The sequence below is a fragment of the Periplaneta americana genome, chromosome 3 (assembly GCF_040183065.1).
Source record: "Periplaneta americana isolate PAMFEO1 chromosome 3, P.americana_PAMFEO1_priV1, whole genome shotgun sequence".
NCBI classification, from domain to species: Eukaryota; Metazoa; Arthropoda; class Insecta; order Blattodea; family Blattidae; genus Periplaneta; species Periplaneta americana.
The window spans coordinates 131,749,347-131,766,875 of record NC_091119.1 but is presented as its reverse complement, the minus strand read 5'-3'; the positions used below and the strand labels follow the sequence as shown (position 1 = coordinate 131,766,875).

The window sequence follows — 17,529 nt, the reverse complement described above, 5'->3', positions numbered from 1 at the left end:
AAGATTAAAGACATTCCATCTAATACTGGTGACAGACTACAGTCACTAATCGTGATTAACTCCGATCGCGATTACCGAAAATGTGGTGACACACTAGGTCACGATTGATCGGCATGTTGTAGTGGTTTATGTTTTGCTTTTTATAAATTTTGATAATGGATAAATAAATAAATAATTAAATAAAATAAATAAATATACTAAATAAATAATTAAATAAATATGTAAATATATTTAATAATTAAATAAATGAAATAAATAAGTAAATAAATTAATTAAATAAATAAAGAGGTAAATAAATTAAATAAATAAATAAACAAACATGAAAGAGAGAGAGAGAGAGAGAGAGAGTGAATCAGATAAGCGATGTTAATAAAACAGAAAACAAGAAAATAGTCCATGTTGAATCTTTCGTACACTACTTTTAACACTTGAATATAAATAACTGATTAAATGGCGATCTTACTCGTGTTAATTATGTAAGCATGTGCTGCTTACAGTTGTTTCGGTGCTACTTGACACCATCCTCAGAGCCTTCTCTCAGACGCTTGAATATATTTTACTATGCTTCCATGTTATGAGTATGTAATCCAGGCTCCGCCAGGTCGAGTCAAGATCGCGAGAGGGCGTACAGGCCTGCTTAGGGCTTCCACTGCGGGCAGTACAGTTGTACACTGCAGTCTATCAGTGGTGGAACCTATCGAGATTGCTTGGGGACACCGGTGCACTGCATTTTGCACCAGGAATATTTATGTGCTAAAAACATGAACCTTAGCAATGTAATGGATGTTGTTGTGCGAACAATTTATTTCATAAGGTCTAAAGGACTTAATCACATGGAGTTCAGGGCACTACTTGATGATATTAACAGTGAGTATGGGGATTTACTCTACCATACCGAGGTATGGTGGTTAAGTCGAGGAAAAGTTCTGGAACGTTTTCTCCCACTTAGGAATGAAATTACGTTATTTATGGATGTACATGGGAAATCTGTCAGAAGCCTTGGACATGGAAGAATATATAAGAATAATGCAACAATTATGCGAAGACTTCGAACGTAGAAATCAGGAAATTAGAGAACTTGAATAACAATTTAAGATATTTACAACTCCTTTTCAGTGAGTGTCCTGGATATTCCTGCTGAACTACAATTAGAAATACTTGATTTACAAAGCGATATTGAGCTAAAGGATAAGTATCAAAACAGAAAAAGTATTAACCATTTTTATACTTGTTTTCCACAGAGCGATATTGAGCTAAAGGATAAGTAGACTATCAAAACAGAAAAAGTATTAACCATTTCTATACTTGTTTTCCACGATAAAGGTTTCCGAAACTGCACAATCTCCCTGCAAGAACGTTGTGCATGTTCGAGACAACCTACGTATGCGAAACACTGTTTTCTTTAATGAAGTTTACGAAGTCACGTCACAGAAGCCAATTAAGTGATGAACACTTGAAAGCATATTTGTGATTGCGTGGTACTAAAACAATAGCTCCACGAATTGAAAAGCTGCCTACTAACAGAAAACTGCAAAAATTGCCATGGATCTCTGACGTATAAGAAAAAGTTCTATTGTTAGAGATTTGAATAACAACGTTTGTACTGTTGTTTTATTTTGTTAATTGAACTTTATAGCAATGAGAAGAAGATAAAACAGTGAACAGTTTTATTTCGTAGTATGTTAATCTGTATAAAAGTGTATATTTTGTTTTGTTTCGTTGTTGTGCAAACATGCAAAAATTTATTTCGTATATAGTTAACTGTACCAAATTGTATAGAGTACTGTTTTCAGTATAGTGCAATTAACAGTGAAAGTGTGCCTAAATTAAAAGCTGAACATACAAGTTCTCAGCTCCACCACTGTGGAAGCAGCTACCCTTGCCCGCAGCCGTACATCAGGGCTTGAGGGTTTGTAGGTACGCACGAGAGTGCAGTCACTTGACGCTCCCTGATGTAATAAAAAATGAGTAGGTACTCAAATGTTTTTATTCTTACTAACAAGAGTATTTACTAAAAAAAAGTCCAGTATATACTATATACTCATGTTTATTCTCATGTCTTCTATGCTCGATGGGTTTAAATCAAAGGCTCTGGTTTAAATCCCTCACAAGGTCACTGAGGTCTTCTTATGTGAACACCTTGTGATCACAAGGTAAAGATGATTTTGAGTTTACTTTGTAGCAGTGGTGATATTCGGCCAGTTCAGACAAACCGGATGTTAAATTATTTCTAGGTAATATCTGCAATTACCATGGACATATACCGTATATGTCTAACATAGGTACACCTGAGAGAACTGGCAAAAAGTGCTCCAATTTCAGCTGTAGTATATGCCTTTATTCATATGAGAAAAGTAAAATAAATGACAAAATTATACCGGATTTTATACTGACGCAATTTTTGTCGGGTCATGGAAAATTTGGCTCTTATTTAGAACGATTTAAATTACATAAGGAAAATGGCTACTTATGTGTCTGTGAGGAAGAGCAAACTGTGGACCACCTTTTGTTTCATTGTCCAATATTCTAAAACAGAAGATTTCTTTTGATCGTACATTTACACTTTTGAAATGTAATATATGACAAACCATTATTCAGTATACAATGTGTAATAAGTTTTTAATTGGCCACCTATGCTTATCTTTTGTACAATTGTGATTCTTGTTACATGAATTAGTCTATCGCATTAACGTTTTCGATACCTTATTTTTTGTATCATCATCAGATGCATATGCATAGTAATAATTAAAATTAAAAACCTAGCCAGTTGGTGTATATATTGTGAACTTCCATGATATGTTTGTGTGCATATAATACTTGTTCATATTTTCTATGGTGGCATCTTGTGTGCTATTAACTAACGACACTAAAACTTAATCAATATCTAAAATACAATTTAAAACACTTGTTAAAAGTCACAGTGGCTATTGTTATATCACTATAGTTCATTTCTGTGATTTGACATGTTGCGATGTTTTTTAAAAATTGAGAATTTTCACTAGTCTCACTTAATTGCACTATATATTACTTTCACTTGAAAATTCTTTATCTATTATTCGGATTGTCACACATTAAAAAATTAAGATTGCATAAAATGAAGTTCACTGGTGTATAGTTCTAGCATATATAAACTCAGTCTTCTGACATATGTTATGGTATGATGTCGATTCCCGTGTTCTAGTAAAGCCGTGCATATCTGCGAACAGTATTAATGTTATTATTGATATTGATAAAGTGTATATAGTTTTAATCTATAATAATCTATAATAATCAGGAAAACATGTTGCTACAAACGGTTTTGTAATTTTATATGTAATATATTTAAGAACTTGTAATTAATTCAAATGTAGTAGATGTAAGTATTTTAAGTAGCTTAGACTGGGTAATCCACATCAGATGAATTACAGTATTATTATAATATAAAACTCAGTCTATAACTATAACTCTAATGTACTTTCGGGTAAAATAGGGTTCAAGAAATTGTACGTTGAAATAAATTGCATCATATATGAGTGCCCAAGACTTGTCTTTGTCCTCAATATGACATCCAAAATAAAGTCGATATGTCTTTTAAACGAGAGGTGTAATAAGGCTACACTTTTTTAAGTGTTGAAGATAAGTTCTCCACATACATAACAAAATAAATCAGGATTATTTTTACAAAAACATTGCATTATAGCAAAAGATACTTCTTAAAACACTTTATAGCAGAAATACAAGGCATTTCCTCAACAGCCCGAGATTCTTGAAAATAAGGAAAATGACATTAGTTAATAATGCTAATGCACGTGGCAACACAGGATGAGCAGCCAATATGAGATAAAAACACAAACTGAATTAATAAAATACTGTATGTGGAAAGCAGGAGATTCAAACATGCATATTGCATGTTCAAATATACTGGCACTTTATGTGTTAAAACTATGTTCTTAAGTAAACCATTAAAAAAAAAAAAAAACATGAAATATGAATTCTAAACAAACGGTACATGACTGAGAAAACTAAGTGCATATTCTTTCTGACCATGAAACAGTATACCTAATACACATATTCTCATAAAAAGGACAAATTTCATGTTGCACAGAGTAATTAATCCATATTATACTTGCGTACGTGTGTATGTGAGATAGATGCATTTCTAGTAGGTGACAAAACAATGTTAAATGTTCCAGGATATTTGTATAAGCTATGCAACTCACATGTGAATATAAACAAAAACACCAATTACCAGTATTACATGAAATATTATTCAAAAGGATTAAATACTTAATTTGAAAATAAGTTGGACTCCTCATGGGAGAAGAAATTTTCTCATTAAATTTTGGCCAGCGTGTGGAACTGGTGCTCAAGTGATGAACTTGGGGAGCTACGATAGGTAGCAAAATCCAGTTACAATGGCTGAGGTGATCATGTCAACCAGACGTACTGGTTGGATGATCGTTCACCTCTGCTCATGCACGTGGAAGTGAGGCCACCATTGGCTGGTCGGCTTTGGCCCTCTATGGGCTGTTGGGCCCAGGATCAGGATAATATATAAGCAAGTGAAAAGTATGAAATGTATATGAATCTGGTACTTTTTATTTTTTAGTGTACTTATTTATAGATCTAGAAAATATATGTTTTTAATTAACGTAATGAAGTAAGTTGAGTTCAAAATATTTTACATCTTGAGTACGATGTATTGTTTTATTTTGAAATATTTGACATCTATTCTTCCATAATTCAACAACTACTGGTACCATGCAAACAATCAAATTAAATTATAATTTGAAACTTTCTGCGTTTGAAAATGTTACATGTTCTGAACTTTGTTGATCCTGACTTGATGGTATCTTATTATTCTTTTTAGAGTTGGATCTTACACTATCAATACACCACAGAATCGTCGAATCCTGTTTAAATCCAGTTTTGGAGGACGCAAAATTATAGATAGTGGTGCTGATATTAAATGTTGCCCAGTGAATTTAGATGTGTGCTCGAAATGTGGTGAAACTCCATATGGTGATTATTGGCACTTAAAAATGAAAGAATTTCTGTGTAGAAAATGCAAGTTTGAAGAGGAGTTGGCACCATCTGTAAACGAGAAGATCAAACTAGATCAATATAGGGTCAGTTCTATTTTTTATGTTCGTTTTAAAAGTTATGGTTTCATAAAATAGTAAGCACCGTTTCTACATGAAATATCCTTTCGTATTACAGCAGGATTGAAAGCAGCCCATTCTGAATAACTGAAATATTATTGATGAAAGTTAAAAATAATCTACATGTCTACATGCTTAACATGACACTTCCAATGCAAAGTACTGGTTTTTGAGTGAAATAGCACATCAGATACATAACTGAAGGCAATATTTCGTCTTAACAGATAATAATCATACTAAAATGACGATGACCTAAGTTTGTAAACATTTTACATGTCTAGACTGAAAGAATCTGAAGATATTTCATGCAGTTTTAACATAGAGACGAAACTGTCCCTACAAAAATTAAATACGTTCGAGTATTCCCTTCGGAAAATAAGACTAAGAATTTAATTTCTGCACACTGTTTAGGAACTATTTGTCATTCATTTGATGATATAAAAAAGAAAAGCAAAAGACAGTACTGGTACAATTTGTTGTGACTCACAAAATTGTCAAAATACAAATTGTTAAAAAATTCAACCATCTTCTAGAATGTTTTCTGTTGCAGAGATTGAATTGAAACTGTCAAACTATTATAGATCTTACCATATTAGATAGTAAAATGCAAAAATATGTGCTGTATTGTGACATCATAGTCATTACAAGATTTCCAGCACCTGACAATGTGTTTATTAAGGACATGAATGCATCAATAATACTGAATTGAAAATGTGGAACACTTCATGTTTTACATTGCGTCATTACACTTACACAGTGAGCCAATGTGGTGAACTGTAATTTGCAATTTAATACACAAAGGTGATTATTGTATTGGCGTGTGCGCCATGAAGACAGAAAGTGACAACACAACTTGGCACATTTTTTGCACACTGATCTGTGTTTTTATGTGTAAAGATGCTTATTATTTTCGTATTTTGTGTAATGGATAACATATTAAAGTGTTACTTTCTTAAAACAGATATGAATTTATCAGTAACAAATAATTTGTTCACAAAACGAACACTGTATTATTTGCTACTATTGTTAACTTGCTTGTAATACAATTCACCCACAAAAAATTCACAATGTTTGTGATCTTCCACCTGAAGTCAATGGCTGCTGAATCTTGAAATATTTTAAATTTAAGTTCGAAAATTATCTCATGGTGAGTTGCCAAGCTTACTGTTACAACAAGTATTATATTGTATGCTTCCATATATCCTCTAGATTTAGATATTTTTAGTGATTTTTTATTTCAAATATTTTATTTCTCTCATTATTCTCTACAACGTCTATCATATGGGAACTCTTGTTACTTATTATCTTAATTTTTATTTTCCTTTGTGTACCTAAAAATTGTGTTTATTGTAAACTCTGTAATTTAATTAATTTCTATTATTAATATTTCATATTTCTATAGGCTACATTGTCTCACTCATTTGAACTTACTGTTTACGTTCTATTATGTTTCTTTCTTTCTATTCTGCTGTGTATGTCTCATTTCCATTGACTCATTATCTACACTGTATAATGACCATCTCTTTCAATTTTTTTTTTTTTTTTTTTTTTTTTTTTGAGTACTTTATTTGGTACATTTGTAATGTTTTCCGTACTGAAGTTTAGTTGAGTGTTAGAGAAGGGTGTATGGCTTAAATCTGTCAGGTTAAACAAAATAATAATAATAATATTATATTATTGTAACTGAAAGTGTAGCAATGTTATAACAGCTGTTAAGGCATACAAATTAATAATTATTTCAATTATTCATTGTAGATAATACGTGACTGTTCATTTCAACATCAGCATGAAGGAACCACAGCAGCTATCAGATTGCTGGACAAATATAAACTGCGAGAACTACAAACCAAGGAATCATACTTTGCTCAATATTTCTTTACACGAAAGGGCAAAGTCAAAAATGTAGATCTCTATCCAGTAGCTGCATGGTAAAGTACAATTATTCTTTAATGACATGTCCTTCAAGAGAAAAGTTAATTTAAAAAAGTAAAAGTTCCATATTTAAAATTTTGACAGTAATGTTGACCAAAAATGGTGCATATGTTTATGTTACCTGCATATTTTTAAACTATGCAAATAATGCCTTGCCTGATTAAGGCATTAGCAGTGAACTCTATGTTCTCTTTTTCAGCTACTTGCATTGCACCAAAGAAATCAATGTTGATTGCCCTCAGGTGATCGTGGCTAATGAGAGAGACAGGCTGTGGCACGATTCAGAGTCACATGATTATCATGATCTAGTCATGGCCATCTTGACAATCATCTAATATAAATACATGTTCAAAGTTCTAAAAAACAAAGGAATAGCTATATTAAACTTATGTTAAATGTGCATTTATATATAGATTTGCTCAATGTTGGCCATGTTATGACTAAGAATGTGATGTCATGCCATAGCCTGTCTTTCTCGTTAGCCATGTCAGGTGATAATATGATGGAATAAGAGGGCCATTTCACAAGTCATGGTAACTATATTATATCAGTCAATAAAGCTGCAGGAATAGAAATTCACTATATGCGATTGAAGGTCACTGGAACGTGCTTTGCAATGCTAGTACCAAATTGGGTCCAAGTACAGGAGGCAATTGGTAAGGGAAATTGAAAGATGCGCAAATAGAAATCATTGTTTTATTATGCACAAAAGGAGACAACTTACATTACTCACAGCTAACACCCTTCAAAATAATCCCCCAAGGTTTTCACACATCTTTGCCAACAAGGATGCAAGCACTGAATACCATCGGATGTGTGTGATTCATTTATGTGTACCACCTCTCGTCGAAATGCTGTTAAGCTGTCATCCCTATTTGCAAACTGCTTCCCATGCAACAGCTTCTTCAATTGTAGAATTAGATCAAAGTCGCATGGACTGAGATCAAGCGAGTAGGGAGATAGTTCCAACGCACTATCACCCAATGCTTTTCGTAGCTCAGAATGACGAGCATTTCTGCTACGAAGAACTGCAATTTTTATGTACGACCACTGTTCAACTTTACTTATATCCATCTTGGAGCACAGCTTCTAGCATACTAACTTTTGCGTGTGCTGTCAACTAGCCACCAATGCACACAGCCGCAATCTGGCAGTGGCATCCCGTACAGTGTACAACAGGTTTCATAACATAGTTGCCATGACTTATGAAATGATTCTCGTATTTTCACAAATGAAATTAATTTTTATTCACAAAAAGAATAGAGGAAAGGTGTGTCAAATATTGTACTCCAAGCCTTGCGACATCATTGTCTTAATGAAGTCTTCAAAGTAAAACAAAGAATATGACCTACTAAAAAATAGTGTGGCAATATACTTATCACAAAATCATACTCATCAAAATTATGGCTTTCATACCAGTTGAAATCTATGTTCAAGTGTTTATACAGCTAATTCTTGTTTTTTGCAGGCCTATCAAGAGATTCGAATTTAAGAGAACACCACATCCCAAAATGCAAATATCAGAGTCACTTCGATATGAACCTCTATATATTTACAAAAGTCAAATGGACACTTAATAATCACCTATCAAATAAAATATATAACAATCTGGAATACACAAATTATTGCTTGTGGACATAAACATTACCATTTGATCACAACAGATCATCAGTGAAAGTATTAACAGAACTCCAAAATCAATAGTCCTGGAATCTATTCCCAGTAAATAAAATAGAAGAGTTTACTTTTTGGTCATATAGAATGTCTCTCTCCTATCCTGTGTTAACCTATGCTTTTCAAATCTTGTGTGCCATATCAAATGTACTAATGTATGTCAGAGTCAGTTAACCTATGCTTTTCAAATCTTGTGTGCCATATCAAATGTACTAATGTATGTCATAGAGTCATAAATTTGTAATGGTATACAATTCCTATTATTGTCAAAATAAAATGGGCTACAAAGTGCAATCCTTAACTGTGTTAAAATGTAGCCATTATATGTGAAGTTGTTGAAATGTGTATAGTTAAATTGTTTCTATATATAGGCCAATTAAAAGATATTGCAGTGTTTAGTAAAAGAACACACAATATTTTTGACAGAGGTTTAGAAATGCATGTCTTTGCTGAATTTTGTCTCTTAATCATCCAGTAACAAATACATTAAAAAAAAAAAAGACAGTTTATTAAATGTAAATTTCAAGGAATAAATAAATGATTACATGTTTTTAAAAATGCAAGTACTCAAGTATATTTTATTCATCTTCATTTTACAAAGAATACACAAAAAACTGATTGGCATCTTGGTCTATAAAACAGGTACAGTCGTTGTCAAACTTCTGAACTGGTCACATTCATATTAAAAATTTTTGCAATCTGTCGTATCTTCTCTTCATTTATTAAGGAATGTGTTCCTTTTCTATTGGCCCACATTCTAGACAAATCTATAGCACTTTCTTCATTTCCATTTTCCAGTCCATGCTGAAAAGAAAGAGGTACATATTATTTCCAAGTAACCCAAAATACATCATCATCTACATATAAAGTGACTATCATTCTATCTGTGGAAATGAATACTACTATACAAGTACGTTCACTTCAGTAATGGAATTCTTTACACTGCCAGTAAGGTCTTTAACAACTATACACACCTCATGGAATATATAGAGTGGAAATGAAATAGACTTGCAGATTTTCAGAGCGAATAGCTCATCATGTTGTATGTAACAAAAACTATAATATAACATATTGGTGGAAAGTTCAAAGTTTTTCAGAAAAAATGTTTTCTCAAATGTTTAACAATCTCTTATTCGAATAATTTCAAGGGAAAAATTGTTCCGGGGCCGGGTATCGATCCCGGGACCTCTGGTTGAACGTACCAGTGCTCTGCCAACTGAGCTACCCGGGAACTCCACCCGACACCGTCTCAACTTTTCCCTTTATATCCACACAACTCGCGTGGGCTGACGAAACGCCAGAGACCCACATCGAGTGCACACAAACTGAGTGACTTGAAATTGTGGTTTTCTGTTAACGTACACAGTGACGTATATATTATGCAAATCTAGTCTTTCAGGTAAAGCTTCCTGTAAAGCAGATTTGGTACATTCAACCAGAGGTCCCGGGATCGATACCTGGCCCCGGAACAATTTTTCCCTTGAAATTATTCAAATCTGCTTTACAGAAAGCTTTACCTGAAAGATTAGATTTGCATAATATATATGTTCCTGTGTACGTTAGCAGAAAACCACAATTTCAAGTCACACAGAATTTGTGTGCACTCGATGTGGGTCTCTGGCATTTCGTCAGCCCACTCGAGTTGTGTGGATATAAAGGGAAAAGTTGATACGGTGTCGGGTGGAGTTCCCGGGTAGCTCAGTTGGCAGAGCGCTGGTACATTCAACCAGAGGTCCCGGGATCGATACCCGGCCCCGGAACAATTTTTCCCTTGAAATTATTAAAATCTGCTTTACAGGAAGCTTTACCTGAAAGATTAGATTTGCATAATCTCTTATTCGATAACTATTGCAAGTAGGATCGTGATTTTTGTCCATATCAATAGGAAAACTAATAAAGAATAATTTATTCCTCTGACATATTTCAATATTGTGGACGGTTTTCGTGTAAATTTAATTTTAAAAACCTCTAAAGTAAAGTATCTGCATGCTGCAAGTTGGTTGCATCACAGCGCCAGGGAGAACAGCTCATCTAGCAAGACACACCGAGTTACCGAGTTTGTTGATTTCTTACATCTGTATCACGAGAAGTGTGTTCGCGGCGATGTCGGATTGCTGAAACTTCAAACTTAATTTTCTAATTAACTGTGCATTTAATCACAAAACGTAATATAAGTTTTCTATTCATTTCAGTGTACCCTATAGTCTCTTTCAATCTGCAAGGTTATTTCACTTCCACCCTGTATAGTGAACAATGACTGATGCCATGTGGAGAGTGAAGCACATATAGTTATGTAAGGATGGTCAGACAAAGCTTTTTGATTTTGCTCTGGTCACTTTCAGTTACCTGCTATCTTTTTGCAACATACAGCGTGAAAATGTTCGAAAGGAAGCAACCAGATGATTCAAGATATAGTTTAATTTCAGTCCATACAACTTATCAACGTTAACAAATGATGTAAATGTAAATGTAAGAATTTGTTTTTAACATTAAATGTTAATTTTGATAAGATGTACAGATTGAAAAACTACAGTAAAACTCCCGTTTTAACCTTCTCGTTTTTAAGGAATAAAGGCTGGTTCACAATAAACCAGGAACGGAAACGAGACCGGAAATTATGTTAAAATAAATGTATTTGAATACATTTATTTTAACAATATGTCTGTTCTCGTTGTTTCCGTTCCCGGTTTATTGTGAACCAGCCTTAATCTGTTAAGTCCCAGCCAAATTACCATGAGAATAATGTAATTAATTCTCGCTTTTAAGGAATACTTTTCTAGTGGATTTTGTGATAATGAAGCCCGAAATATCAACTCTATTTTCAATAATCGATAGTCTGGCATATCTGATAGAGCATCTTAATTGATAGTAATGTGGTGTCATGCAGAAGCAATATTCTTTATCATTTCTTATGGTTTTGCTCTGCGTTCCTTTCACAGAGATGTTGTTTGCTTGCTTTGTTCTCATGTGTTGTGTGGATCCCGTTCCCAAGATTTTTGTTACTTTATGCTGTTTATCCATTGTTAAAATGGCGACTAAATGGAAGAAATTAAGTATCAGACAGGAAGTGGAAATAGTAAGGATTGTTGAGGATAACCCTAAAAAACAAACATGGTTTGCCAACTCAGTCAACTCTGGATATAGTGAACTCGGTTATAGTGAACCTAAATCGTTGGTCCCGACCTGCATACATTAAAAAGTACATTAATATTTCTGTTTATAGTGAACCCTTGCTTCGGTTATAGTGAACCTTGTATCCTGACAAATTCTTATTTGAAGTCAGACCTTGTATAAAATTTAAAGAATATATTGAGGACAAAAATATAAGTTTCTTACTCCTTTAGTCAAAGGACAAAGGTAGGATTAGTGATTCCTAGACAATGAGCTGTACTGTAAATCCAGGCAACGTGTGACGACGACCTTGCCTCACTCCACCATTCTGTTATCAGGCACTCTACTCTACTGTTATTTCTAATCCTCCACCATCAAAGGGTTGTTGCCTTTTGTTCTCAGAAACATTTCCATTATGAAAAATAGCATCGAAACAACGGAAAATGAAATTGCCTTCTTTTATTAAAAGGGGATGGATATTATGTCCAGAGCATAAATGAAGGTAAGATTTCGATGGCTTTCAAACTCTATCAACCCTCTCCCAGTTTTCATTAAGAGACCCGGGAAATTCCAACGCTGAGTACGCAGTCACACCATAACAGCATTTGTCATTTCTACCTGATCGTCTGTTTCTAGTGTTCCAACAGTGAACATACTGTATAAAAATGGAAGATAAGGCGAATATTATAAGTGACATTGAACGTGGTCTTTCGCAAGTGGACATAGGTCGACAGCATAGTTTAAGTAAATCAACTGTGAGTAACAATATACAGTGTAAGCTATTCCACAAAAATTAAATTATTCATTTTTTGTTCACAATTTCATTCATTTCTGTCATTTAAGTTTAGAGGAGAGACACCTCAGATATAGTGAACGAAATATGCAAGTCTACAGAGATTCACTATATCCGGAGTTGACTGTACTTCATTCTGGGAAATAACGAAAAAGAAAGAAGAAATTTTCAGTGCCGAGTTTTAGTGAGATTTGAGTTCAACTAAACTACTGCACAATTTGAAGAGTTAGAAAATATTATGAATTGAAATTTATTGTAAATAATAATTGTAGGCATAAATGATTACAATGTTTGGCATACAACACACATTTTAGTACTAGCCTTTCCTTCCCATTTTATGTAAACCCCCTTGTAAGGAAAATCCCTATTTAAGTACCATAAAATGGGGTTAATAGGGACGCAAGGAATGAATAGGGACCAGAATTTTTACTATTTTTTATTTCTTCGTGTCAAAGAGTAAATATAATAATAAGAGTGCTTATATGTTCACTCGTTATAAATAAAAACATTTACATTTAATCTTTGACACAAAGAAATAAAAAATAATAAACATTTGTCTCTTAATCACCCTATTTTACGGTAATTCCTCAGAGTTTCGTTAAAAAGGGGTTCTACTGTATATCTTGAATCATCTGATTGCAGACTCGGAACAATACTCAAATGGAATGGGGGGGGGGGGGAAAAAAAAAAAAAAAAAAAAAAAAAAAAAGCAACCTGCCAACCAATTTAGAAATGCATTTGTATGATGATGATGATGATGATATAAAATCGATAAAGCTATCACTATTACACTTAAGGCTCCCTCATTTACAATCCCTTGTTAGTAACATAAGAAATTTAAGTTCTACATGCTTGTCACCTTTAACCCCAATATATATGGTAATCGTTTTTATCAGGGGGGGGGGGGGGTGAATGAAACCCATGGCCAGAGTGCAGCCAGAAGAATTAGATCAATAGAGGAAATCCATTACTCTTATCAGGAATCGAACCCACGACCTTCTGGATTACAGTGCAATGCCTTAATCGTGATGCTACCACAACCCCCAATATAAGATAGGGTAATTCTTTATTAAACTACCTTTCGTACTATATTGACTTGGTAAGATATGGAAATTATGGAGCAAGGATAGAATGACTTGTAAAAATCGAAGTACAATACAGTAAGTAAAATCTGTCTATAGATGCTTTGCATGCAACAAATATCATAGGAAACAAAGTTTTGTTCCTTTGGTTGTACAAAATCAGCTAACTTAGTGAGTAATAACTTTACAGAACTTATTGGCATTTCCTATAAATAAACATAATACAAAATATGAAAGGCAAAATTAAAGATTATTTATGGAATCTACGACTATTTGTCCCGGAAAAACCGTACTGCGACAATTCGTCCCAAACTATTTGTCACAACGCATTTTGGTACCACTACAAGATTTTTACTATTACAAATCGTTCCAAAGTATTTGTCCCATCATGTTTTAGTCCCACGTTTGTGCCAAATAAGTCATAAATATTGCTAGTTTACTGTCAGCATTGAAAGAGAGGAGCCATCCTTATCAATTTAGAAATGGTCTGGTATGACTTCCAAATCATCCAGGGATTTAGGATTGGGAGGTAAATTTCCTTTACGATCCCTTTGCACCAAACGATTTATGGTTGATTTCTTTTTGGAAGTTTTAAGTATGCCTCACTTGACACCACACTGAAATTACGATTCACTATTGAAGATGTTGCTTCATTGGATGACTGCACTCACTATTTGATCTCTGCTAAAACTTCGATTGCTCTGCACTTGCTCCAATCAGGAGCATGTGTATTGATCACTTTCTTTTAGAACTTGATCTGACCCTACTTCTAAATGAACTCTAGCAGAACATTCTCCTCTTCTTTTACATCTCCATCCTGTTTTCTCCCTTCCATCCCTATGCTTGGTGTACAAATATCCTTTCGAAATTAATTTGGTTTTGCCTTTTGAACAACGAATTTTGATCTTGTTTTAAATTTTCACCTGTTGTTAAGCAACTGCTAAGGATTATTGCTAGACAATTGCTTAATTATTAAAATTTCGCAATTGAACAATATATCGTGGTACGTCGTGGATTCAGGACAAAATATTCTTGGAACAATTTGCCATGGGACGAATTGTCGTGGTACAAATTATATTCTTGGGATGAATTGTCGTGGTACGTATTTCCCGGTACAATTTGTTGGGCTTCCTTATTCATGAATAATAGTAGTTTTCCTGTTTACCTTTTGGCATTGTGACATCATCTGGCTGGAACTGAAGCTGTTGTCATTAGATATCTCCTTGTTATGTGATGCACCGGGTTTAACACAAGTAAGATCTTGTTCTTGCTTTTCTGTTTGCTCACCTTTACTTAAACCATTGAATTCATCTGCTGTAATTGAAACTGGAGTCGCAGTATTGTCTTCTTCCAATGTATTCCCACCTTCTGGAGCCTGTCTTAATACAAATACTGAAGTTTGGTGACTTGTTTCATCTGACACACTATCATTTGAAATGTTGAGTTCACTTACTGAACCACTAATAAAAGAAACTTCACTGTTGGAATTAGTGCTGGAGCCTACAGCAGTTTTACACTTTTCTGTATCCACAAATAGTTCTTCTGGAATGCCACTGCTTCTCTCTTCTTGTTCGAGATGGGGATCAATTTGTGTAGATTTGGCACTTGATATTGCTGAATCACATTCTCTTTCTGGCAGTGTAATTATTTCTACGAATTTTGTGTTACTTGTTTCCAATTCTGTTCTACACTCCATGTCATAAGCTGGATAATTTATCTTTTCCTTCTTTTTAGACATATTACAGTTCAATTCCTTTGTTCCGCAAAAGTATGTGTTATTTCCCTCTTTGATATTGTACTTCAAATTCTGATGCTTAGTAACTGCTGTATTTCCTGTGGAATTATCACTGTTATTTTCAACATCATATCTACTACGATAATGACAATCTGACACACTTCCACAAGAACTTAACAAATGCTGAAAAAGTAATGGGTTGAACACATTCTCTAATTCAAGTTCCCTTGCAGACGTCTGCATGAGGTAGTCTGTCAGTTTGTCAAACTCCTCTATGCCTTCCTCTTGCCTCATTTCTACAGATGGTGATCTTGTCCTAGCCCTTCGAAGTGACTTTTCATTGTAACCTGACTGGAATTCTGGTTTATGTATTACTTCTCTACGGTTTATCATATTTTCAGCAGAGTTTGGAATTTTCACTACTGCATTTCTTCCCACAATTCCTTCATTTTTATCTAAATGATTCTTGTGTGTTTCTGAAGATACTTCATCACTAGTAATTCGTACAGATGTATCAGCTTGTAATTTACTTTGCAACTGTTTATGTATGTGTGTTTGAGTTTGTTTCTCTTTTGAAGCACTTGTTCCTGTATGTTTCACATTTGAACCACCATTATATACATCTCCATTTGCGAGATTCAGATGTGACCCTGCTGAACCAATCTTAAAACTGCTACCCTGGTATGCATCATCATCAGCTTCCTGAATATCGATGGGAATTTCGTTTTCTTGTAACCAAGGTAAATATGGGGCTACAAAATCTTCATTTGTTACAACGTGTAATCTTTCCTTCAGTCTCTGCGTAATTTCGTCTAGCTCTGCAAGTTTTTGTCTGTAAAATAAATTTGCAATGACAATTAAAGAACTTAATACAAAATAATGCTAAAAAAAAGTAATGTAGCATACTCTTCTTCATTAGCCTTTATCACTTTATTATAAGCCATAAAATCAATATTTTTCAACATTTTTTTTTTCTTTTATCCAATGCCACCAGGTTGTCTTTTCGACATTTCTGGTCTTCTCTCCTGGCCGTGGCTTAGTTGTAACCCACTTCTGAAGTTGGGGCGCCTGGAAGGCGGAGTTACATTACCCCGATGATGTGATAGGATGATTATGATAATGTGGTGCCAGGAGAGGTCTTAAATCTAAACTTAACCTAAATTCCAGACCATGGACGAACACAGGAATAATGCCCTTTAAGGAAAAATTCCTGTGCTCTCACCGAGAATCGAACCCGGGACCTCATGAACTATAGCCAGAAGCTCTGACCACTAGACCATGAGGCTGGTCATATTTTTCAACATACAGTATACACAAAGAAATTAGAATATTAATATATCTCTAACAACTCAAAACATATGTGAGGACTTTCAAAACAAGCAGTTAGTAGATTCTATATGTTTATTTATTTATTGAGTTATTTTACGACGCTGTATCAACATTTCAGGTTATTTAGCATCTGAATGAAATGAAAGTGATAATGCCGGTGAAATGAGTCCGGGGTCCAGCACCAATAGTTACCCAGCATTTGCTCATATTGGGCTGAGGGAAAACCCCGGAAAAAATCTCAATCAAGTAACTTGTACCGACAGGGATTCGAACCCGGGTCATCTGGTTTCGCAGTAGATTCTATATGAAAACAATATATGATAAAGATAATCCACTTCCTTCTGTAAGTGGAAATGTATATTTTGTAGCAAGCTGAACCAAAATCATACGGACATGGACAAATTATTAGTAAAACTGACGATTTTTATGGTACAATTTTACAGAATTTGACTTTTTCATTTTGACTGCAGTTGACATTTTTACGTATTTCTGAGTACTATAATCATAAAAATGTCATCTGCGGTCAAAATTGAAAAGTCAAATTTTGTAAATTTATACCATAAAAATCGTCAGTTTTACTAATAATTTGTCCACGTCTGTAATTATGATCTTGTTTTGATACAAACTGGGTAATTTATATATAACATTTCTCCTGAGTCTAGCTCCCCAGAAATAAACTAATATAAAATTGTTCCCTTTGGTTGTTTTATGATATTACAGTAATATAATCAA

General features: G+C 34.0%; 1 protein-coding gene and 1 long non-coding RNA gene across 6 annotated transcripts in view; one reads left to right on the top strand and one right to left on the bottom strand.

Annotated features, from left to right (window-relative positions):
• The first annotated feature begins 4,642 nt into the window (after nucleotides 1–4,642).
• Nucleotides 4,643–9,246, top strand: LOC138696540 (uncharacterized). Its single transcript, XR_011331412.1, has 3 exons — nucleotides 4,643–5,108; nucleotides 6,897–7,069; nucleotides 8,542–9,246. It is a non-coding gene; the product is annotated as an uncharacterized lncRNA (long non-coding RNA).
• A 49-nt stretch (nucleotides 9,247–9,295) lies between these two features.
• LOC138696539 (C2 domain-containing protein 3) overlaps nucleotides 9,296–17,529 on the bottom strand; it is a 43,848-nt gene continuing 35,614 nt past the window's right edge. For all 5 annotated transcript variants that reach the window (XM_069821633.1, XM_069821630.1, XM_069821629.1 and 2 more), the window contains 2 exons: nucleotides 14,899–16,300; nucleotides 9,296–9,551 (listed from right to left, as the gene is read on the bottom strand). In XM_069821633.1, the coding sequence (XP_069677734.1) occupies nucleotides 9,402–9,551; nucleotides 14,899–16,300 (1,552 nt within the window). In that variant the 3' untranslated portion in view covers nucleotides 9,296–9,401. The remainder of the gene's footprint in view (nucleotides 9,552–14,898; nucleotides 16,301–17,529) is intronic.